Here is a 27,221-nt window from a genome sequence, read left to right as displayed (position 1 = left end):
TCTGCACAGTCAAGAACATAGTAAGTAAAGCAAGCAGACAGCCTTCAGAATGGGAGAAAATATTTGCAGGTTATACCTCTGATAAAGGTCTAATAACCAGAATCCACAGAGAACTCAAATGTATTAGCAAGAAAAGAACACGTCATCCCATCTCAGGGTGGGAAAGGGACTTGAAGAGAAACTTCTCTAAAGAAGACAGATGCACAATCTACAAACACATGAAAAAAAGCTCATCATCCTTAATCATCAGAGAAATGCAAATCAAAACTACTTTGAGATATCACCTAATCCCAGTAAGAGTAGCCCACATAACAAAATCCCAAAACCAGAGATGTTGGCATGGATGTGGAGAAAAGGGCACACTTCTACACTGCTGGTGGGAATGCACACTAATACGTTCCTTCTGGAAGGATGTTTGGAGAATACTTAGAGACCTAAAAATAGACCTGCCATTCGATCCTGTAATTCCTTTACTAGGTTTATACCCAGAAGACCAAAAGTGACAATGTAACAAAGACATCAGTACCAGAATGTTTATTGCAGCCCAATTCATAATTGCTATGTCATGGAAGAAGCCCAATTGTCCATCGACCCACGAATGGACTAGCAAATTGTGGTACATGTATACCATGGAATATTATGCAGCCTTAAAGAAAGATGGAGACTTTACCTCTTCCATGTTTACATGGATGGAGCTGGAACATATTCTTCTTAGCAAAGTATCTCAGGAGTGGAAGAAAAAGTATCCAATGTACTCAGCTCTACTATGAAGCTAAATTATAGCTTTCACATGAAGGCTATAACCCAACTATAGAACAAGACTATGGGAAAAGGGCCAAGGAAGGGGAAGGGATGGGGGAGGTTTTGGTGGAGGGAGGGTAATGGGTGGGGCCATATCTATGGTGCATCTTAGAGTGGGTACAGGCGAAACTTAGTAAATGCAGAATACAAATGCCTACATACAGTAACTAAGAAAATGCCATGAAGGCTACATTGAACAGTTTGATGAGAATATTTCAGATTGTATATGAAATCCGCACATTGTACCCCTTGATTGCACTAATGTACACAGCTATGATTTAATAATAAAAATAAACTAAAAACAAAAACAACAACAAAAAAAGAACTAGAAAATAAAGACCAAACCAAACACAAAGCCAGCAAAAGAAAAGAAATAACAAAGGCCAGAGTGTAATTAAATGAATTGTAAACTAAAAAGAAAAAGTAATATGTCTATAGAAGATCAATGAAAGAAAAAGTTTCTTCTGAGAAGATAAACAAAATTAATAGGCCACTTGCTAGATCAACTAGGAATGGAAAAGAAAGGACAAAAATTAGCTCAATGATATATGAAAAAGGAGATATCACAGAAATACAAAACATGATTCAGAACAACTACAAAAATGTATGCACATAAACTAGAAAACAACAGGAAATGGACAAATTCCTGGAAATACAATCTTCCAAGACTTAATCAGGAAAAAATGGAGCTTCCAGCAGACCAATTATGAACACTGAGATTGAAAAAGTAATAAAAAAAACTCCCATTAAGTAAAAAGGCCCCAAATCAGACAGATTCACACCCAAATTAATTCCATAATATCAGATCAGAAAGAAGAGATGGTACTCCTACTACAGGAAGTATTCCATAGCATAGAGAAGGGAATTCTGCCCACCTTTAAACAGGAAGCCAATATTACCTTGATACCAAAGCCAAGGAAAGACACATAAAGAAAGAAAACTATAGACTAGTCTCCCTTATGAATACAGATGCAAAAATCCCCAGTAAAATACTAGCAAATGGTGTTGAACAGCACATCAAAAAAATTATCCACTGAGACCAAGTGAGTATCATCTCAGGTATTAAAAGATGGTTTTACCTGAGTAAATCAATAAATTTCATTCACCACATAATCAGAAGCAAAAACCAAAGGTCCTATGATTATTTCAACAGATGCAGAAAAAGGATTTGACAAAATCTAGCACCCTTTCATGATATAAACCCTCAACAAACTAGGCATAGAGAAACATATCTCAATATTATAAAAGCTATATAAGACCACCCAGAGCCAACATCATGCCAAATGGGGAAAAGTTCAAGAACATTCCCCCTTAGAACAGGAACAAAACAAAAGTGCCCACTGTCACCATTTCTATTCAACATAGTGCTGGAAGTCCTAGATAGAACAATAAGACAAGAGAAAGAAATAAATTGTGAATCAGGAGGTCAAAGCATCACTTTTGCCGAAGATATGACCTTATATATAGAAAACACTAAAGACTCCACCAAGAGACTCTTGGAATTGAAAAATTAATTCAGCAGCTTCAGGTTACAAATTCAATGTACATAAATCAGCATTTCTATATACCAATAACACTCAAGCTGAGAGTCAAATTAGGGACTCAATACCATTCACAATAACTACAAAGAAAATAAAATACCTAGGAATATACTTAACCAAAAAGGCAAAAGATCTCTACAAGTACAACTATGAAAAAAATGAGGAAAGAAATTACAGAGGACATAGACCAATGGAAAAACATTTCTTGCTCATAGATTAGTAAAAGCAAATTTTTTAAAAATGTATGTATGTACTATCTTCAGTGATTTACAGATTTGACGCAGTCCCCATCAAAATACCAACACCATATTTCACAGGTCTATAAAAAATAATTCTATTTAGTTTAGACCAGAAAAGAGCCCAAATAGCCAAAGAGATCTTAAGCATAACAACGTCTCTGATAACTGAACTAGACTTGAATTGTTGACAGGAATGTTAGAATCCATTATTTAAATCTAACTGGATAAAGTTCCTACTAAAACAAAAACATTGACCTTCATCAGATGGTTATAAAAATAGACAGAGTATATACATAATGTAGTATTAACAGTTATAATGTACAATGCAAACTAAGTCCACACAGATGAAGGAAATTAATAACAATGGGAAAAGTCAAAATGAATGTAAACCTCAAAATGACAGGTATTTGAATTATCTAACAATGACTTTAAGACACATATGATAACTATGTTCCAAGAGATAAATGAAGGCACACTTGAAATGAATGTCAAAATAATAAATCTTAGTTGATAAATATAAATAATTGGGAAAAATAGAAAAGTTCAAAATTTAAATACAGGATATCTGAAGTGAAAAATACACTGGATGGACTCAACAAAAGAATGGCGACGACAACATAAAAAGTCAGAACACTTTAAAGTAGCTCAATAAATTAAACTGAAAAGAAAGACAAAATTTTGAAAAACAATAGGGGGAGACAAGGAACAAGGCCACAAGCACCTATATCACAACATCCAAATTATAACACATGGATACAATTATCATTATACAAGCAGAGTCCAAAATGAGAGAAACAATAGAAAATCCACGGGCAATGCCTGTGACTCAGTGAGTAGGGCGCCGGCCCCATACACCAAGGGTGGCAGGTTCAAATCTGGCCCTGGCCAAACAGCAACAACAAAAAAATAGCCGGGCATTGTGGTGGGTGCCTGTAGTCTCAGCTATCCGAGAGGCTGAGGCAAGAGAATAGCCTAAACCCAAGAGCTGGAGGTTGCTGTGAACTGTGATGCCACAGGGAGACAAAGTGAGACTCTTGTCTCTAAAAAAAAAATAAGAAAATCCAGCAATACATAAAACAATAAGATGTTATTTTCTTGAAAAATATAAACTAGAATTCAAGGATAACCAACAACTCCAAAGAGGATAAATTCAAAGAAAATTATGCCTAGAAACATCATAATCAAAATGCTGGGAGAAGATAAAAGTCTGAAAAGTGGCTAGAGAAAAATGACTATTAATGTACAAGGAATGAACAATTCAAATCACTGGGAATTTCTTATCAGAACCCACAGTGGTCAGAAGATAGTGGAGAACATGAGAAATGAAGAAGCAAAACTGGTATTGTTTACAGATGATATGTTTACATAAAAGAGTCCACAAGTGATTATAGGATCTAATTAGAATTAAGAATTAGAATTAAGCGGAGTCAGAGGACCAAGATTAGTATTAAAAATCATTGATATTCTTACATGCTAACTGCAAAATTAAATCATTAGAATAATTCTACTTATAAGGGGGAAAATAAAACAAAATATCCATAAGTCTAAGAAGGAGATTTGCTAGAACTCTAAAACATTCCAGAAAAAAATTTAAAAAGTATTTACTCAAATGTAGACTCTCAACATGTTTATTCTTTGTAAGATTATGATTGAAATGACAGATTATTGTCTCTAGATTCAATGAAATCAAGTCGAATTAAAGTAGATTTGTTTGTAGAAATTTACATGCTAATTTTAAAATGTGTACAGTAATTCCAAGGACAGAAAAACACTAAAGCAATTTTTAAAATAAAGAATAAAGGTGGAAGATTACCCTATGTGATTTCCTTAGTCACTGTAAAGCTACATTAATTAAGACATTTCAGTGCTGGTGCAACAACAGACATATAGATGAATGGAGCAGAATTAAGCTCATACAAATATGGTCACTTGAATTTTTGACAGAGGTAACAAACCATTTTAATGGAGGAAGAAAAGTTTCTTTAACAAATGGTGTTGGGGATCATAAGGATATGGTATCTTTACGGTGAAAAATGATAAACAAGCCTTACCTCACACCAAACAGAAAAATAAACTCAAAAGGGCTCATAGACCTATGGCTAATCCAAAATACTACTATTCAAAAAAACAGGAGAAAATCTTTGTGACTTTAGAGTTGGATGAGGTTCATTAGTACACAAACACAACTACATAATTAAAAATTAATAAAATGGACCTCTTGAACTGTTTTCTTTGAAAATAAAAAAGCAGGCAACAATCTGGGAGAAAATATTCATAACACATATGCATGTATAGCAGAACAGGAGTTTTGTCCCATACTACATTAAGGAGTTTTACGAGTCAAAAATTATAAGACAATTCACTTAAAAAATAGAAAAGATATTTGAACAAAGGGCAAAAGACATACCAATAGCCCTTTGGAACTTGAAAAGATACTCAAAGTATTTAATCAGGAAAATGAAAGTTAAAACCACAATGAGATACCACAACACAAAAGACTAACCATACATGCTCTGGAAAAGATTTGGAGCAACTGGAACTCCCAAGCATTGCTGGTAGAACATGAAATTATACAGCCACTTTAGAAAACAATTTGGCTTTTCTTTTTATCAAGTTAAACATACACTTACCGTATGACCCAGCAATCACAGTCATAGGTATTTTCCAGGAAGAACTGAAAATATGTCCACACAAAGACTTGTACACGAATGTTCATAGCAGCTCTATTTGTAATGGCCTAAAACTGGAAACAACCCAAATGTCCATCATCAGGTGAATGGATAAACAAATTGTGGTATATCCATACAATGGAATACTACTCAGCAATAAAGAGGCACTAACTATTAATACAAGCAACAATATGGATAAATCTCAAAATCACTATGATGTGGAGTGCAGATTGTGAGGTGGTAAGACCCCCACAGCCTGAGAGGTATGTTCAAGGAATGACCCCCAAAATGCTTCTCCTCCCTTCCTCAAACAATAGTTCTTTCTCCTTGCTCCCTCTGCCAGAAGTCACGTAGCTTCTGTATACTTTCCTATCTGTTGCCAAAAAGCACATAGCCTTCTCTCCCTAAGTTAATCTTTATCCCATGTACTATTACTGCCCCTCAACCTTGTAAGATGAAAATATTACCACTCGCTTTCCCTGCTCATTTGCAACATGTTAGTATAGCAATCTAGTTTAGACACTATATAAATAAAGCTGTTTACATGGTTCAGTGCTGGCTGCAGCCGTCAGCTCTGCCAGACCTCCCGGCCCCATCACTTTTATCTTTTGTGTGATCTTTGTCTCTCGGGCGTCTTTTTTTCTCATTCCCTCTCTGGTTTATTTACTCTTTGCACTGGCTCGTGAAACTATGATGCGTCAAAAAATTCAAAGAGTGCACATATTATATTACTCCACTTATAGAAAATTATGCAACTATAGTGACATAAAGCATATCAGTGTTTGCCTGGAAGTAGATATTATGGTAGGATGGATTACAAGAGGGCATAGAAAAATACAGGGTGTAGAACTTTTCTTGAGTACTGTGATGGTTTCATGGGTATATACAGGTCAAAGCCATTTAAAATACATAATTTCAACAGTGTAGATAATTGCATGTCAATGTTGAGCCAAAATAAAGCAAAGTGCAGAAGTTACTTAAAGTAAAATATCATTTATTTAGTGGTTACCATGTCATTGTTGATTATCTGAATACGTGTTAAAAGTATAAAATCTTGAATTAGGGTTGAAAAAAATACAAATCTATGATAATGGATATATAAGGGGAGTGAGGAAGACAGTGGGATTGTTGAGGCCTTCATAGGAGGCTTCGGGCCTGTTAAAATTGCTTTAAATCTTAGTAAGGATATGAGGATGAAACAGGATACGACATTTATTTCGAATGGGCAACATGTGTGTACTTGCTTTCAATATCATTTCTGTACTTTTAGATGTTAGGAATATAATTAAAGATTTTGTTACTAAAGAGCCATACTAAATGAAACACAATACACAAACACATACAAACCTTTCCATCAAAACTAGAACACACCTTGCAGAAATGACATCCCTATCTACAGCAGCAACTTCCTGGATATAATACCAAAAACACAGTCAACAAAACAAGGACAACATTTATAATTTTGTTATCAGAAGGTTAAAAGTACAACTCGTAGAATGGGGGAAATATGTGCATATCATACATTATGATAATTAATATCTAGAATATATAAAGAATTCCTAAAACTTGATAATAAAAAAAGACAACCTAAATTAAAGTTGGGCATAGGACTTGACTAGACATTTCTCCCAAGAAGATATTCAAATGGCTGATGAGCATACGAAAAGAGGCTCAACTTCAATGAGTCATTAGAAAAATGCAAACCAAGGCCACAATAAGTAAAAATTTCATATTCACTAGGATAGCTAATGTAAAAAAACAAAAACATAAGAAGCACTAGTGAGGACAGGAAGAAATCAGAAGGCTTATGTATTGCTGGTGGTAATATCAAATGGTGCCGCCTTTGTAGCAAACAGTTGGCCTCTCAGAGAATTACATATATATAAGAGGTATTTTACATGCATGAAGATTTGAAAGCAGGACCTCAGGCAGATAATTAAATACCAATGCTCACAATAGCCAAAAGATAGAAACAATGCAAATGTCCATTACTAGATAAATAGATAAAACAAATTGTAGTATATACCTATAATGGAATATTCAACCTTAAAAAGGAATTCAAATCTTATATACATTATCACATGGATGAACCATAACAGGATGTCCAATGTTATTTAAATGAAATAAGCCAGATACAAAAGGAGAAATACTAAATGATTCCACTTAGGGAAAGTACCTAGAGTAGAAAAACTCATAGAGATTGAAAGTAGAATATAGATTACTATATATAGAAGCTGAGAAGAAGGGGAAATGGAAAGCTACTGGTTAACTGATGAGAATTTTTATTTGGGATGCAAAAAATTTCTTAAATGGATAGTGGTAATGGTTGCACCCTATGGTGTATGTACTTACCACAGTTGAATTTTATACTTAAAAATGGTTAAAACTGTATGTTTTATGTAATATATGTTTTACCAATATAAAAAAAAAGAAGCAGAATTTCATGTGGCTTTAACTATAGTTCCTTGGTGACATGACTCATGACAGAATTTGAGCAGAATAATTAGAAGACAGGCCTAGAACATTTCATGATTCCAAAAAATAAGGAAGAGCTCAAAAAATAATGAGGGGACATTGAATGAGTACAGAATATTACTTTAAAGATATTACAATAGTAAAATCTTAGATAATTTGAATAACAACAAATAATGATATAATGTTTATAATAAAAAATATAATAAATATTCTTGAGTGCATATGAAAAATAAATAACCAATCAGAGAGACAAAAGCTCTCTATTAGGGTAGAATACAATCAATACATGCAGAATGATGACTACAGAAAACTGCCATTAAGCAAACCCCACAGACTGCTCACAGACAGGAATCATCACTGGAGGCTAAAACTGCTTCATCACTGCATGCTAAAATTGGCCCATGTAGTGGACAAAGTGTGATAAATATGAATATGTTTCCACAGATTTAAAGTATTTTCCAACAAGACACTAATTAAGACAAAGAGATAAAATAGTAACCTGACAATGGAGAAACTTGGCAAATAAACCTTAACTAAGAGATCAAAGCTGACATCAGAAATAATAAGACATTTATTAACAGGTAACATGTACCTCCTGATATGATTCGCTGAGGACACTTCAGCACTTTTGAGGTATTCTTTCCAAAAATATATACACTCATGAGAAAACATCAGGTACAACCCAAATTGGGGAACATCCTACAAAACAGGTCTCTTCAAAACTGTCAGGTCACAAAAGACAGACTGATAAACTGGCACAGATTGGGGGAAACAAGGGCAATGTAAAATGAAATGTAATATCTTGTGCTGGTTTGGGGCCCCCCACAAGAATATTAGTGATAATATTGGCAAACTCTGAATAAGTTTTATAGACTAATTAGTAGTACTGCATTAATGTTAATATTCTAGCTTGGTAATAATACTAAGCTTATTAAGGTGTTAACATTAATGTAAGCTTGATGAAGGGTATACAAAAATACTTATACTATTTTTCAAATTAACTGTAGTCTAAAATTAATTAAAAATGAAAATTTAAAGAATGTCAAGCACATATATATATTTAAGTAAAATATCTTTAATACTTCTATAAGAACAATTACAATATTTTAATTGGGATAAATGTAAATAAAGATGCACAATACACATGTGGAACACATGTTCCTGAATCTGAAGACCCAATATCAATAAGATGTCAATTGTTCCAAATAGATTTACCGATTTGATGAAGTCACAACCAAAATCCAATAGCCGTTTTTATAAAAATTGACAAAATGATTAAAAAATATGAAGGAAGAGGAAAGGTCCTCATAATAGATAAGGATATATCTTATTGGAGATTGTAATTAATTAAAAAGTACAATACAACTGGTATGGGGTGGAACAATATTATCAACACGACAGAAGAGTAACCATAAAAACATCTAACTGAACAGATAATTAAATGTAGCATTGGATAAAGGATAATTTTTCCAATAAACAGTACAGACAACTGACAGCGAGCATTCTATAGGCAATAAAAGTAGACTATAACTTTGCCTGTATACAAAGTAAGTATCTCGAAATACATCGTTTATTCATGCCTAAATCTAAGACTCACACTTGATTCTTTCCTTTCTTCCATCTGCTTTTATAAATCATGAACAATTTTTCTTAACTGTTCTCCAAAACATACTAAATCTATTCACTCTCTCCATTGTCACATCCAGTAATCAATTCTTGAACGTGCCTTTCTGAGTTCTGTTTTTGTGTGTTTTCTCTCCACCAAGAAAACTCAGCCCATATGACTGCTTCTGAGTGAAACCTTTGTTGACAACACAATTACTGTAGTCCCCAACTTCACCCATGTTACTCCGCATAATGACTAGTTTCCATTTGAACCCGCATAATTCAGTTTTCTGCCCTATACCTCTTGAAGTTAACTTCTTTAGACTCCATCACCCAAGCTCCTTTCCTCTGTGTCTGGCCAAAGGGAGGCTGCAGTAGAGGATTGCCGGGCAAGCTGAGGGTGGTGGCATTCATCTGTAGCACCAGCCAGTGGGAGCAGGGGGCTGAAGCAGGTGAAGCAGGAGACAGGAGGATCTTCAGGGCTCAGGAGCTGGACACCAGGTTGAGCAACTTTGAAAGAACTCATCTTTAAAACCAAAAATATAAAGAGAGTGCAGGGCACGGCACTTCTTCCCCTCTCCCTCCCTGCCAATTTCCTGGCAGTGGCTGAGTCCCATATGCTCCAGCTCCAGCTCTCACAGGCTGCTGTGTCATTCTTTCCTCATTTTGCTCCTTTCAAACCTAGGAATGGTGACTGCTTCATAATTTTGTAGTCCTGGGTGGCTCAACATCCCTGTTGATCCCCTTAACCCTGCCTACTCCTCTGCTAATAGGACCCTTATTAAACTCTATTCAAAATACTAGTGACTGGGGCTCCTCTTTTCTGTTTAAACCCTGACTGATACACTAGTATATCTTATATCCTGTGTAATGTTCTTCACTGTGCATACAACCACGTTTAATTGTTTTGTTCACTATCTGCTTGTTTATAAATAATTTGACCAGCTAAAATGTAAAGGCCAGAGCAGCAACTTTTTCAGTGGACTCAATGAGCCCCCCATGCTGACACACAGTAAGTACGCCACATATTTCTGAATTCTACTTCTGGTTGAATGAAATATAAATTGAGGACATCAGTAAAAGTATTTATGAGTTGCTAAAAGGAGAAATTAGCTCATAAGAAGCCAGGGTTTCACTATAGAAGATTTACGAAGAAATAAGATGATTACATTTGAAATTTAGAAGTATGATTGGAAGAAATGTGGAATAAGGACTGAAGAAGGTGAGAATTAAGTGCAATGAACTCAACATTTGTGTTCCTAAAAAATTCATATGTTGAAATCTCAATCCCAAAGTAATAAAGTATTGGAGATAGGGACTTTGGGTGGTGATTAAGTCACGAAAATAGAGCCCTCAGGAGTGAGATTACTGCCCCTATAAAAGAGATCCCAGAAAGCCGCCTCACCCTTTCCACCACATAAGGCTGTACTGAAATGACGATGGTCTATGAACGAGGAAGAGCTCCCCCACTAGGCACCACATCTGCCAGTGCCTTGTTCTTGGACTTCCCAGCGTCCCAAACTGTAAAGCATTATACATTTTTGTACAGTCAATATTCATTTATATATACATGTATCTGTATGCTTTTCCTTTCTATTGTTTGTTATGCCTTCTTTTGTGACTATGTTTATCTAGGATCATTTCCAAGTACGTGAAAAATTCCCTTTAGTAATTTTTGAGGTACGGCTCTGCCTAGGACAACGCTCTCACACACTGTCTAGAGGTGTTATTTTGCTGTCACATATGATGGGTATTTCCATTGGGTATAGCATTCTAAGTTGGCCATTGTTTCATTTCAGCATATAAACATGTCACCTTAATGCCTTTAGGCATCCATCATTCATTTCCACAATTTCCTTCTATCCAAGATTACTGCGCCTTGAATTCTTATGCCCTGAAAGTTCACCAATGTCTTCAATAGAATACATATATTTTATTTTTTATGTGAGTCTTCTCGTTTTCTCAAGGAGAGCTTTTGTCTGCTCTAAGCTACCTCAACCATAGCCAGAAGTAGCCTTTTTTTAACTTTGGCTCAGTAAATCTTCGTGATATTGTTAATTCTCCAACATACTTAAGACATCTTCATTCAGTTTTAATCAGATGAGCTGTCCTAATTTCATGGCCTTCTTTTACTGGAACTAAATTTATATTTTTAATGAAAACCTGGACAATCCATACCACTAATCCATAGGATGATCTACCTATTAGTCATAATTTTTCAATTATTTATAGCATTCTCAAAAACATAGTGATCCAAAATAAGAACCATGCCTTTGTGGGTCTAAAGAGGAGATGCATCTTATTTTATATTGATAATAGAATTATTTAAATACATGAAGTGAAAAGAATGCCAGGGGAAAAATTTGTGTTTCTTATCAATTGGTATAAAACTAAAACAATGGTTCAGGTTTCCATGCCTGAGTGGGAGATGTTTACAGAGTCTAAAAGACCATATTGAAAACAATTGTGTCTACTAAACAATTCACTTTCCCGGAATGAAAATACAAAGTATAAAAGTATATTTTATTTATAAAACCATCAAAGGATGAATAAATACTTAAACCTATAACCTAATCATTTCTGACCATTGACAAACATACAAAAGGACTCCCTGCTGAATTTTTCATGTGATTCCCGAAGGCTTGAATGAGCAACAGCTAATCTTTTTCATAAAGAAAATGATAGAAAAAAAATGTTGTGTTAACTATTATTGAGCCATATTTAATTCCTAATAATAGATGCCAAATATCCTGGTTGGCTCAATAGAGGACAAGCATCCTGTCTAGGTATTGTCTTATCAATACAAATATTCAGACATTCTATGTAAGTATTATCTTGTCAACACTAACAAGTTTTGTTTCATCTACAAGTGTCTTTTTTAAATTAATGGGAATAAAATAGGTAAAGATGAATATATAAGATATATAAAGTTTCCTAGAATATTAGAAATTATAGAAATAATAGAAATTGCAAAGTAAAACATTTCAGAATCTGTGTTTTAACAAAATTCTATCAGAAACAATATAATATTTTCTGGCCTTTGGTTATAGTATCTTTATAATTTGTGAAATTATGAGATATCTATAATTCACAATTAGAACTTTTTTAATGTCAAAATGATTGATAAAATGATGTATATAGTAAGTTAAACACAAAGTTACTGAGATTTTTACATTAGATATTAATTTTAAAATGCTAAATGAGTTAGGGAAAGGAAAAATAGAGGTAGGAATGTTAAATCGCCACTAATGTATAAAAAAAATCTTTGTCTGCCATTTTATTTTATTTATTTTATTTATTTTTTTTTTGTAGAGGCAGAGTCTCACTTTACTGCCCTCAATAGAGTGCCGTGGCGTCACACAGCTCACAGCAACCTCCAGCTCTTGGGCTTACGTGATTCTCTTGCCTCAGCCTCCCGAGCAGCTGGGATTATAGGTGCCTGCCACAACACCCGGCTATTTTTTTATTGTTGTTGCAGTTTGGCCGGGGCTGGGTTTGAACCCGCCACCCTCGGTATATGGGGCCAGCGCCCTACTCGCTGAGTCACAGGTACAGCCCTTGTCTGCCATTTTAAATGAGTAAAGGAAGATATCCAAAGAAAAAGAACAAATCCAGGGTCTACCTAACATATTACGGAGAAAGCAAATAAACCTCCCTCGTGTAAAAGACATGCCTTTTCTCAATCTACTTTGTAGTATGTGGTGTCTCTTCATTCTAGAAATAAGTCATTTTATAAAATATCATGTTAGTTGTATGAGCATTGTGTTTCACACTTGAATAAACTTAAAGTTCATTTAGTATGTTAAATTTTGACTTGTAACTAGGGCTACATTTTAAAATATAGGATAATGAAAACAATATTTTATATGGTTTTTCAATTTAAAGAATGATATAAATGTCATTTTGAGTAGTATACGCTGTTAAAATTATAGCGATGGCCTTCTGTAATACAGACAAACTTCCTGTATGTAGTTGGAAGCCAAATGTCACACTAAATTTAATTAGCTCTCTTCAAAAAAGGGAACTCAGTCTTGCTTAATAGCCTACAAAGATGGTAATAGCACAAAGGTAATTCTAAATTAAAATATTAATAAAAATTATAAATCCTCCAGTGATACATAAAATACTCTGACATGCTTACACATTCTATGCATAAGAAAATTTCATATGTACTTTATAAATATGTACAATCAAAAAAAAATATTTATTGTAAAATGGTACAAAATGAAATTTGGTAGATTACCAGTTAATAAGTTTATTGAGGAATGATAATCAGTCTATGAAATAAAATATATAAATTTTATTTAACTAGAATTCCATCCTGAAACTTGATATTCACCCATGTTCTTGCATAGAAAGTACATGCAGTCCAAGTAGCCTTATCTCAACTACATTAAACCTCTGTGAACTATCCTCTTTCTAACTCAGTTTTCTTTATAGAATATTCCTTTCCTTCTCATTCAGGCAGTTTAGCAGTCTCTTGTTTCCTACTTGTTTCATGGACACATCTTCTATATATCTAAACTCTGTGGACAGAGACCATATATTTGGTGAAACAAAATAGTATTTCAGAGGCAGAAAACAAATTTTGGGGTTTTATGTATAAGTTCTTTCTATTCTTCTCTTAAGTTCTGTTGACAGGAATAAAATAATTACTCAATGAACTTGATCAAACCTGAATGTTATAAGTATTTCATGCTAAAATCAGAGAATTTCACAATTATGTTATTACCCAAACTTTTAAAAATATAAAAAAATAATTTAATGGTAAAATTATTTGAAATTCTCAAAGATTCAAAACTATGATTTCACTTGAAAGAGCTGTTTAATAATTTAAAAATTATTATAGTTAATGAGATGCAAACATGTTAAATAATTTTAGTTTTAAGTCTTTATTGAATAAAAATATGAATAAATGTAAGTAGTCAGCTAAACTACAGGGTTCAATTTCTTTACTTAGTATTTCTAGGCTTTCTTCATCATTATCTGTGCTCTATAGTGATTTATTTATTATATGTGTGTGTGTGTGTGTGTGTATAAGCCACTGATTTTAAAGTAGTTAGAAAGTTGGCATTTGTAAGTACTTTAATTACTGCATTTGTATTATAATTCCTAAAATATTTTTTAGTACGTTTTGTCAAAATTCTTGTATTTAAACAAAAAGAAAATAAGGAAAAATTATAAAGCAAAATCTATCTAAATCAACTAAAGCAAAGGGAAAAGAATATTTACTATTCTATTATATAAAAAGGGTTTTAATCTAACTTAAATTGTAGAAAGAAGTAAGAAAAGAACAATTGCAGAAGACTGAATGAAAACAATATTGTTTTGTTAGGGAGTGAATGTAAGGATTGTTCCTGCCAAAAATCATATTAAAATTTAACTCACAGTGTGGTGGTGTTGGGAAATAGGGTCTAGTGGGGGATGGCTGTGTCAAAAGGGCAGCTCTCCATAAATAGATTAATGCCCTCCCTCAGGAATGTGTGAGTTCTCACTCTGTCAGCACCTATGAGAGCTGGTGGTTAAAAGTCTAGAACTTCCCTCCTATTTTGGTTCCTTTCGTACCATATGTGTGATCGCTGCACATGCTGGTTCACTTTCACCTTCTACTAGAAACAGCCTAAGTCCATAACCAGATGTCCAATCTTGAACTTTTCAGAGCTAATATGCAGAATAATGACTCAACCTCAACCCTACTTTTTGTAAATATATTAATCAGTCTCACGTATTCCTTTATAGCAACACAAAACAGACTAAGACAGGTACTAATTTAATGATATTAGAATTTTTTTTTTTTTTGTAGAGACAGAGTCTCACTGTACAATCCTCGGGTAGAGTGCTATGACTTCACACGGCTCACAGCAACCTCTAACTCTTGGGCTTACGCAATTCTCTTGCCTCAGCCTCCCAAGCAGCTGGGACTACAGGCACCCGCCACAACACCCGGCTATTTTTTTGTTGTTGTTGTTGCAGTTTGGCGGGGGCTGGGTTTGAACCCGCCACCCTCAGCATATGGGGCCGGCGCCCTACTCACTGAGCCACAGGCACCACCAGTGATATTAGAATTTTTTAAAAAGTATTTAAGACTGAAAATTAAATGGTCCACTCAATACAGAAATGCAAAGGATGGATCCTTCTACTCAACCTGAGTCAACAGCCTCTACAGAGCTTATAATAAGCATGAAGAAGAATAAATATCAGACCCTGTAGAGCTAGAATCAAATGGAAAAGACACTGGTGATAAAATAATTCAAATACTCATTTCAAGAAGGAAAAGAAAGTCACAAAGATACCTACTCTACACTATATAAGCCTAAACTCATCATTAAAAGATTCTAAAATATTTTAAAAGATCATTTGGCTCTCTTTAGGGTAAGTAACTCTAAGTTACTCCTAGCAATTATTTGTGTTTCCTCTCAGATAATTTCCTAATGCTCCTGAACTCTCCTTGCTGTAATACTAATAACCAAGGCCCAAATTAAACTTGATTTCATCTTTTCATCTTCATATTCAGTCTTTTCAAATACACTACTTCAAATGAAGAATAGTAAAAATAAGTGAGACAGATGTTCATTTAGCCTTAATGAAAGTAAGTGAATTTTCATTATAAAACAAGAAATCATAGTTCATTACATACCACAGCATTCAGGACATTTGGGATGTTGCAGGACATTTATTCCATAACCTGGAAAGCAGCGATTAATCCAAACCATTTGGAGAGTACCTTCAATATAGTATATTTCAGGCAATGGCTCTGCACGTCTGCCAAGAACCTCTACTTGTTGATTAAAAAATCTCTCTATGAGATTTTTAGCCTAAAATATAACAATTTGAAAATTTGTTAGCCATAAATAAATGTAACACAGATGCATACGGATTTAGAATTCAAGTATCTTGTATGTTATATCCCTTCCATGACAATTTCTATAAATAATATGAAAATGTTTTTCAATATATTATATTCAACATAAATATGTAATTATTATTGTATCACTCAATTACTTACAAGATTTTCACAGTTTAAATGGATTTTTGTGCTTTCTGGTAAACTCTAGTGAAATTGTTGCTTTTCACTTGGTCAAACACAAATTCTGGGTAAGGAAGCATTCAATAATTAATTAGACACAGGTTGTGCACCCCTAATCCAAACACCTAAGACATGAAATGCTCCATAAAACAGAGGACCTGAACAACACTATGGATCAAGAGGACCTGACATACAGGCAGAACATGCCACCCTAACAGCAGTAGAATATACTTTTTTCTCAAGCACAGGGAACATTCTCTAGATAGACCACAAGTACAGCCACAAAACAAGTATTTATAAATACAAGTGGTTGAGATCACATAAAATATCTTTTTCAATCACAATGGAAGCTAACTAGTAATTAATGGCCCAAGGAAAACCGGACCTACATATATGGATTAGACAAGACATCCTTAAACAACCAAAGAGTCAGAGAAAAGATCACGAGGGAAACTCACAGGACGAGGTGAAGCCATGGTAAGGAAACTTACAGCTACAAATGCCAACATTTAAAAAGAAGAAAGCTCTCAAATCAATAACCTATTTTGAGAATTAAGGAACTAGAAAAAGAATAACTTAAATCTACCAGAAAAAAAGAAAATAAAAAAATGAGAGCAGAGATAAATAAAATAGAGGACAAGAACATACTACAGAAAACCAACCAAAACAAGAATTGGTTTTTTGAAAAAAATCAACAAAAATGATAAGCATTTAGCTAAATCAAGAAAAAAAAAATAGAAGATGCAAGTAAAATCAGAACCGAAAGGAAATACATTACAACTTACTTTACAAACATAAAGACAAGAGAATATTATATGTAATTTTGCCTCTTCTATTGAAAATACTGCTGGGAGTCCTGGGCATAAAAATTAGGCAAGAAAGAGAAATAAAAGGAATATAATAAGAAAAAGGGAAGATTAAAATTATGTCTATTTGCAGATGACTGGATAATACATACGGGAAAACTATTAAGATTTCATAGGGAAAAAAGCTAGAATAAATGGTACAAAATCAGCATGTATATATCAATTGCTTTTCTATACACTAAAAATAAAATACCCCAAAAGAAAATTTTAAAAACCATTCATCTACAATAGCATCAAAAAGAATAAAGTACTTATAAGTAAGTTTAACCAAGGAGGTGAAAATTATTCTGAATACAAAATGTTGCTGAAGGATATTTAAAAAAATACAAATAAATGAAAAGACATCACACATTCATGAATCGGAATTTATGCCAGTACAACCCCAAACTATCTACAGATTTAATGTAATTCCTATGAAAATCTTAATGGTCGTTTTTGTTTTAAAATAGAAAAGGCCATCCTAAAATTCATATGCAAGCTCATGGAACTATTAATAACCAAAACAATCTCAACAAAGAACAACAAAATTGGAAGTCTCAGACTGTTTGATTTCAAATCTCAATATAAAGCTACAATACATAAAATAGTGTGACCCTGGCATAAAGACAGATATGAACACAAATGGAACACAAAATCCAAAACTAAATGCTCATGTACATGTTCGAAATGACTTTTAATATAATCTACAAACACCATGGTGAAAAGGATGTCTGCCCTCGAATATTCTATCTGTTGCAATAGGCCAAAAGAGTAAATAAAGACACACAAAAAGTGGAAAGCACATTGTAAATTTTTAACACTTCAACATTTTTTTGATACTTCAACATCTCCCCGAACAGGTTTTGAGCACCTTACCCAAGTCAGCTTCCACCAGATCCCTGCCCAGGTCACCCTCTTCCCACCCCTAAGGCACCTGTGCACAAGTTCTCTAGTTCACTCGCTTTCTTCCCTGTTGCCCCACTTCTCTGAGCTCCTCATCTGCTTGGGTCAGATTCCTCTTTGGGAGCTCCTACCACATAGTCTCCTGCTTGCCGTGCTCCTGTCTTCAGAACCTGTGAGCACTGTAAAACCTTTAGTGCATAGGCCTCTCAGAATGTAACTTCTGTGGTTAACGTGAAATGACCCCTGAAGATCCCCCAAGGGAGACCACTCCCCTATTTATACGTAACAGGAAGGAAAAAATAAACGTTTCAATTTAAAGCAGAAATGATTGACAATATAGCAAATCTCAAAGAATGTTAAAAACCTCCCATATTTAAAAATTCCTAGAATAACTGAATTTAGCAAGTTCACAAGAAGCACTATCATCAGCACATAAAAATTTCACTGAAATATACTCACAATGAATACTTGAAAACCAATATGAAAACACGATACTCTCTGAAATACTTCCAAAGAAAAGAAAAAATTTAGGTACTAACTTATTTAAATGTGTACAGGATCTATTGCTGAAAATTACAAAATGTTGGTAAAGAAAATAAGAAGATACAGAAAGATATCATCATGTCTGTGGATTAAAGGAATCAATATAGTAAATATAGGTTTAACGTAATCACTATCAAAATCCCAGAAAGATTTTTGTAGACATATACAATCTTATTCAAAATATATAGAAAGAGGCAGAACCCTAAAATAGTTAAAACAATCGTGACAAAATAAGAATACAGTGGGATATAGTTAACTACAATGGTCAAGATAGTCTGAAATCAGGACAGGCTTCACCACAGAAATCAATGGAATGGAATAAGGGACTCCAAAATAGACCCATACAAATAGGCTTAATTGTATTTTAACAACGGTGCAAAACCTATTCAATGGAGAAAAAAACAGCATTTTCACCAAGTGATTTTGAAACAACTGGCTATCCACAGATAAAACAACAACAAAATAATCTTTAGCTAAATCTCATACCATATAAAATTTACCATGTTTTTTCTGTGTATAATGTGCTCCCATGTATAATGTGCGTGCACATTTTTTATCCAAACTTCAGGAAAAAAATCTTTTAATTTTTTAAAGGAGGGCAGAGTGGCCTTCCAGTGACGCCTCCTTCTCTCACAAAAGGTGCAAAATGCAGAGCGGAAGCCAGGAGTGAGCCTGGTGGCAGGTGGGAGTGGTCCAGACAACCCGAGAGCTTGACCTCCACAACTGTCTAATTCCAGCCAACTCTTAACCCCACTTTCTCTCATTTCTTGTTCCCACCCATGTTTGTTAGTGAGAACATGATGAAAGCAGGCTTATTTCCAGGAAGCTGAAGTGAGGGGACAGGGCTGCCCCTGTCCTTTCTGGACTGCCTCAATCTCTTGCCCAGCCTCCTGACGGTGGATCCCTGTCCCTTCTCGGCTGCCTCACCTCTTGTGCAGCTGGCCCCATGCTGAAGCCCCTGGGACACTCTAAGGAGGGAGATCCCTGAGCTGGGATCTGGAAGACTTAGATTCTGAGACCCAGTGCTATACTAGCACAGTCCCCCTGAGGTTTCTCTCTGCAAAGGTACCTGGCACAAAAGCTGAAGGGTACCTGAGTCCATAGGTTTTAAACTTGAGCATGAGACTTCCCTGAACCCCATGCTCAAATTTAAGGTGAGCATGTTAAATTTGAGGTGTTAAGCTGGTACAATTTCCAAAACTTACCCATAGGAAGAACAATCTAGGATGCTTATTAGCAGAACGATACCCAAATCTTTCTCCTGGAAAGCTGATTGTATGTGGTTATTGTTAGATAATTGCCCCCAGAAAAGCCCCTCCTACATTCTACAGACCAAGATTAACTATGGCCTGCCCCTAACGCTTCTTCTGGCCAGGGCAGTAACTCCTTATTGGCTATTCTACCCTCCCATCACTATGTTGTTTTTTTTTTTTTATTAAATCATAGCTGTGTACATTGATATGATCATAGGGCATCATTCACTAGCTTCACAGACCGTCTGACACACTTTCATCATACTAGTTAACATAGCCTTCCTGGCATTCTCTCAGTTACTGTGCCAAGACACTTACATTCCACATTTACCAAGTTTCACATATACCCTTGTAAGATGCACCGCTGGTGTAATCCCACCAATCCCCCTCCCTCTACCCACCTCCCCCCACCCTCCCCTCCCTTTCCCCCTTCCCCCTATTCTTAGGTTGTAACTGGGTTACAAGCGTTAGGGGCAGGTCATAGTTAATCTTGGTCTGTAGAATGTAGGAGGGGCTTTTCTGGGGCAATTATCTAACAATAACCACATACAATCAGCTTTCCAGGAGAAAGATTTGGGTATCGTTCTGCTAATAAGCATCCTAGATTGTTCTTCCTATGGGTAAGTTTTGGAAATTGTACCAGCTTAACACCTCAAATTTAACATGCTCACCTTAAATTTGAGCATGGGGTTCAGAGAAGTCTCATGCTCAAGTTTAAGTTTATAGCTTTCACGTGAAAACCCTAAATTAGTTTCATAGTAGGGCTGAGTACATTGGGTACTTTTTCTTCCATTCTTGAGATACTTTACTAAGAAGAATCCCATCACCATTCTAAGACTTCCCCTAACCGAACCTATATAACTCTCTTGCATGTGTGCTATCTCTCTCCCCTCTCTCTCCTCTCTTTCTGTCTCTCCACCCCCTTTACTCTCTCTCTCTTTTTCTCCCCTCTCTCTCTCTCTCTTTTTCCTTACTCCTCCTTGGTGTTGTCCTGCAACATCCCCCCTTCACCAATAAAGACCTTTCGTACAAGCCTTGGTGGTCTATGAGATCTCTGCCGGTCGAGTGCCCCCCCCTTTCAGTTATGGTTCAGGAGTCTTATTTTAACCAGTCCTGTAGCTGATTTGCAGAATTTACAAGTTTGAGAAAAATTGGTGTCATTCATTCTGACATTACTTAGAGTCCAAGGTCTGGATGGCTCAAGGAGGCCATGGTCTACTCACTAAACAGAAATGTAAATGCCGAATACTTCACTGGGGTATCATCAAGGAAGGCTTGCTTCTCAGAGCAGTGTCCCAGTGGGCTCAGAGTGGGGCCAGCTGCCTGAGAGACAAGGCAGCCTGGGAAGGGCAGCGATAGACCACCAGGAGGCTAGGCAAGCAGGGCTGGCCCTGCCCCCTCACATCAGTTCCTTAGAAATAAGCCTACTGTGGCCACATTCTTACTGACAGACATGAGTAGCAATAGGAAATGAGAGGATGTGGGCATGAGGGTAGGTTGGAAGGGGACAATGTGGGAGGTCGAGTACTGGGGTTGTCTGGACCACTCTGACCTGCTACCTGGGCTCGCTTCCAACTTCTCTGCAGTTGTTGGCTCTGCACATGGCATCTCTCCCAAGAGAAGGAAGCACCACTGTGTCCCAACTTCTGCCCTCCTTTCACCTCCTTTCAAGAAGCTCCCAATGCTAACCGTCATGTTACTGTCAGCTGCATGCCTGCTTCCAACATGGCATTGTGGTAGTGTCAGCATGATCACCCTGGGGAAGGCTGGAGGATCCTGCAACTACAGTGCCTCCCAGTGAGGTGGCAGGTGGGAAAAGGAGTAGTATGGAAGGGGTATGATTACTATATTCCAGGGTTTTGTTTTGTATACAGATATTGTTATTTATTTCTAGAGTTACACTTTTAATACATAAGCATAAATAAAAGAATTAAAAATTTATATAGATATGGAATTAGTACTATCCATATATAATACATATTATTTTTCCCTCAAAAATTTAGGCAAAAAAGTGTGTATCATACATAGTGATATATGGTAACTCAAAACAACCACAGGTTTTTTTTTTTTTTTTTTTTTTTTTGCAGTCTTTGGCTAGGGCCGGGTTTGAACCCACCACCTCCGGTATATGGGGCCGGCGCCCTACTCCTTTGAGCCACAGGTGCCACCCAATGATCATAGTTTTTCATGAGAAATGTAAAACTTAAAAAACATGGGCCAAATCTTTAGGATGCAGGACTACGCAAAAAGTTCTTAGATTTGATACCAAAAGCACAATCAGTAAAAAAGAGAAAATTCATACTCTCCATCACATAAAAATTAAAACTTTTTTCTCTGTGAAAAACCATCTAAAGATAAGAAATAACTACAGTTTAAAAGAAAATATTTACAAATAACATATCTGTAAAAGGACTATTATCTAGAATATATGAAGAGTGCTCTAAGATCAATATAATACAATTAGAAAATGTAAATAGAAATATATCAGAAAATGAACAAAAATCATTTCACCAAAGAAAATTTATAGGTAGTAATAAATAAGCATTTGAAAGATGGTTAACTAAAGAAATGCAAATTAAAATATAATGGGAAAATGCTACACTACTATTAGAATAGCTAACTTAAATAATGGTAACACCACCAAATGGCAACAAAGATGTAGAGAGACTGAATTACTCACATATTGCTGATGGTATTATAAAATAAATATAATATGACCGAGAATTAATGTCCCCAAATGTTAATTTTAACAGGAAAATTTGTGCATGAAAGTTTACTGAAGCTTTAATTGTAACCATCAAAAATTGGGATCAAGCCAGATGTCCTTCAAAAAGGTAATGGTTAAACAAACTGTGACACTTGCACAACCATGGAATACTACTTCGTAATACATGCAGCAAACTACTAATATATTTCCCATCTTGAATGACTCTCTAAAAAATTGTGCCAGGTAAAAGAGACAAATGCCAAAGTTTATATACTCTGATATCTTTTAGAAAACACTTTTAAAATGATGCAACATTAGAAATGCAGGACATAATATTGAATGTAAGGTATTAGTGAAGAGAGTAGCAATTAGAAGGGAGGGAGATGTGGTTATGAAAGGACAATGCGAGGAATCACTGTGGTATTAGAACTAGGAGAGTCTATAGGAGAGTGTCTTGATGAGGAGAGTGAATACATGACTCTAAAAAAGTGATGAAAGAGTATAGAACTTGTTGCTCACAAATTAATACAAGTAAACTGAGCAAAGCTAAACAGGAGCGGTGAATTGTGTCAATAGCAACATCCCTAGGGATATTGTAGCATAAGTTTTAAAAATGTATAAGAAATTGCTTGGTATTATTCTTCTAACTATATATTAATCTAATATTACGTCTATACTTTTTTATTTAAAAAAATTTGAAATGGTTGTCTCAAGAATTCAACAAATTCAACAAAATCGCCAAAGATTTTGACACATTGCAACAAGAATTTGCAGCCCCCAAAGATCTGAAAAATACAGTAGAATCCCTCAGTAAAAGAATGGAGCAAGCAGAAGAAAGGATTTCTGATATTGAAGACAAAGCTTTTGAATGCTCCCAGACTCTCAAAGAAGAAGAAAAATGGAGAGCAAAACTGGATCATTCTCTCAGAGATCTCTGGGTTAATCAGAAGAAAAATAATATTTGCCTCATAGGAATCCCCGAAGGTGATGAAGTGGCTTCGCAAGGCACAGAGGCTTTTCTCCATGAAATTATGAAAGAGAATTTTCCAGACATGCCAAGAGATTCTGAAATTCAGAGAGCAGACAGTTTCAGAACCCCAGCACGATTCAACCTGAATAAGACATTCCACAGGCACATCGTAATTAACTTCACTGAAGTTAATATGAAGGAAAAAATTCTGAAAGCAGCCAGACGTAAGGAAACCATAACCTACAAAGGGAAGAATATTAGAATGACTGCAGATCTCTCTACCGAAACCTTTCAAGCTAGAAGAGGGTGGTCATGAACTTTTAATCTCCTAAAACAAAATAACTTTCAACCAAGGATCCTGTATCCAGCTAAACTGAGTTTCATTTAGGATGGAGAAATTAAATACTTTAATGACATTCACATGTTGAGAAAATTTGCCATAACTACACAAGCTCTCCAGGATATTCTCAGAACTATCCTCCATAATGACCAGTGCAATCCTCCACCACAAAATTAAACTCACTCAGAAACTTTTAATCAAACTCCAACTTCGACAGTGGCTAATGGATTAAAAATATGCACTGGACTTTCGAAAAATTCAATACCCAAAATTCTACCAGGCTTATCAATATTCCCAATTAATGTGAATGGCTTAAATTATCCTCTACAGAGGCACAGGTTGGCTGACTAAATACAAAAACTCAGGCCAGATATCTGCTGTATACAAGAATCTCATCTTATCTTAAAAGACAAATATAGACTCAATGGTCATCTATATTTCAGGCAAATGGAAATCAGAAAAAAAGCATGTGTTACAATTCTATCTGCAGATACAATAGGCTTTAAACCAACAAAAGTAAAAAAGGATAAGAATGGTCACTTCATATTTGTTAAGAATAATATTCAATATGATGAGATTTCAATTATTAATATTTATGCACCCAACCAGAATGCACCTTAATTTATAAGAGAAACTCTAACATACATGAGCACCTTGATTTCCTCCAGCTCAATAATAGTAGGAGATTTTAACACTCCTCTGGCAGTGTTGGATCGATCCTCCAAGAAGAAGCTAAGCTAAGAATTTTTACATTTAAACTTAACCATTCAACATTTGGATTTAACAGACATCTACAGAACATTTCATCCCAACAAAAATGAATACATATTCTTCTCATCAGCCCACAGAACATAAAATCTTAGGTCACAAGTCTAACCTCAGTAAATTTAATGGAATAGAAATTATTCTTTGCATCTTCTGGGACCACCATGGAATAAAAGATGAACTAAGTAACAACAGGAATCTGCATACACATACAAAAACATGGAAGCTAAATAACATTATGCTGAATGATAGCTGGGTCACAGATGAGATTAAGAAGGAAATTACCAATTTTTGGAGCAAAACAACAATAAAGACATGAATTATCAGAACGTCTGGGATACCGCAAAGGCAGTCATAAGAGGGAAATATATAGCACTTCCATCAACCATTCCTCAAGAGAACGGAAAGAGAGGAAGTTAACAACTTAATGGGACATCTCAAGCAACTGGAAAAGGAAGAACATTCCAACCCCAAACCCAGTAGAAGAAAAGAAATAACCAAAATTAGAGCAGAGTTAAATGAAATTAAAAACAAAAGTATTATACACAGATTAATGAATCAAAAAGTTGGTTTTATGAAAAGGTCAATAAAATAGATAAACCTTTGGCTAACCTAACCAGGAAAAAAAAAGAGTAAAATCTCTAATTTCGGCAATCAGAAATGACAAAGACGAAATAACAACAGACTCCTCAGAAATTCAAAAAATGCTTAATGAATATTACAAGAAACATTATTCTCAGAAATATGAAAACCTGAAAGAAATTAACCAATACTTGGAAGCACACCCCCTTCCAAGACTTAGCCAGAATAAAGTGGAAATGTTGAACAGGCCTATATCAAGTTCTGAAATAGAATCATCTATTTGAAAAGAAAAGCCTGGGAACCAGACGGCTTTTATATCAGAATTCTGCAAAACCTTTAAAGAGGAACTAGGACCTATATTACTCAACCTTTTCCAAAATATAGAAAAAGAAGGAATACTACCCAACACATTCTATGAACCAAACATGACCTTGATCCCCAAACCAGGAAAAGACCCAACAAGAGAAGAAAATTATAGACCAATATTACTAATGAATATTGATGCAAAAATATTCAACAAGATCTTAACAAACAGAATCCAGCAACACATCAAACAAATTATATACCATAACCAAGTGGGTTTTATCCCAGGGTCTCAAGGCTGGTTACATATACGTAAATCTATAAATATAATTCAGCACATAAACAAATTAAAAAACAAAGACCACATGATTCTCTCATTTGATGCAGAAAAAGCTTTTGATAATATCCAGCATCCCTTAATGATCAGAATACTTAAGAAAATGCGTATAGAAGGGACGTTTCTTAACCTGATAGAGGCCATCTACAGCAAAACCACAGCCAATACCATATTGAATTAAGTTAAATTTAAATCATTTCCACTCAGATCAGGAACCAGGAAAGGTAGCCCATTGTCTCCACTGCTCTTTAACATTGTAATGGAAGTTTTAGTCATTGCAATTAGGGAAGAAAAGGTGATCAAGGGCATCCATATAGGGTCAGAAGAGATCAAACTTTTGCTCTTCACAGATGATATGATTGTATATCTGGAAAACACGAGGTATTCTACTACAAAATTCTTAGAAGTTATCAAGGAATACAGCAGTGTCTCAGGTTACAAAATCAACATTCATAAATCAGTAGCCTTTATATATACCAACAATAGTCAAGCTGAAAAAACAGTCAAGGACTCTATTCCGTTCACAGTTGTGCCAAAGAAGATGAAATATTTGGGAGTTTATCTAACAAAGGATGTGAAAGATCTCTATAAAGACAACTATGAAACTCTGAGAAAAGAAATAGCTGAAGATGTTAACAAATGGAAAAACATACCATGCTCACGGCTGGGAAGATCAACATTGTTAACATGTCCATACTACCCAAAGCAATATACAATTTTAATGCAATCCCTTTTAAAGCTCCACTGTCAGACTTTAAAGATCTCGAAAAAATAATACTTCATTTTATATGGAACCAGAAAAAACCTTGAATAGCCAAGACATTACTCAGAAATGAAAATGAAGCAGCAGGTATCATGCTACCAGACCTCAGAATATACTATAAATCGATAGTGATCAAAACAGCATGGCACTGGCACAAAAAAAGAGAGGTAGATATATGGAACAGAATAGAGAACCAAGAGATGAACCCAGCTATCTACCATTATTTGATATTTGACAAGCCAATTATAACCACTCAGTGGAGAAATGATTCCTTATTTAACAAATGGTGCTGGGTGAACTGGCTGGTGACCAGTAGAAGATTGAAACTGGACTCACATCTTGTACCATTAACTAAAATAAACTCTCACTGGATTAAAGATTTAAACTTAAGACATGAAACTATAAAAATACTAGAAGAAAGTGCAGGGAACTCTTGAAGAAATCAGCCTGGGTGAATATTTTATGAGGAGGACCCCCCACCCCCCGGGCAATTGAAGCAGCATCAGAAATACACCACTGGGACCTGATCAAACTAAAAAGCTTCTGCACAGCC

The 27,221-nt window shown here is 35.2% G+C and overlaps 1 protein-coding gene across 4 annotated transcripts in view; it reads right to left on the bottom strand.

The window, feature by feature from the left end:
* ZPBP (zona pellucida binding protein) overlaps positions 1-27,221 on the bottom strand; it is a 165,828-nt gene that overhangs the window by 26,649 nt on the left and 111,958 nt on the right. For 2 of the 4 annotated variants that reach the window (XM_053553735.1, XM_053553737.1), the window contains one exon: positions 15,968-16,145. In XM_053553735.1, the coding sequence (XP_053409710.1) occupies positions 15,968-16,145 (178 nt within the window). Of the gene's footprint in view, positions 1-5,211; positions 5,325-9,734; positions 9,857-15,967; positions 16,146-27,221 lie in introns of those variants that run through there. The other 2 variants (XR_008372894.1, XM_053553736.1) reach the window with 2 other exon arrangements.

Source organism: Nycticebus coucang, chromosome 11, assembly GCF_027406575.1.
Source record: "Nycticebus coucang isolate mNycCou1 chromosome 11, mNycCou1.pri, whole genome shotgun sequence".
Lineage (NCBI taxonomy): Eukaryota > Metazoa > Chordata > Mammalia > Primates > Lorisidae > Nycticebus > Nycticebus coucang.
The sequence above is the reverse complement of the archived record's forward strand: the minus strand, read 5'-3'. Positions and strand labels throughout refer to the sequence as shown.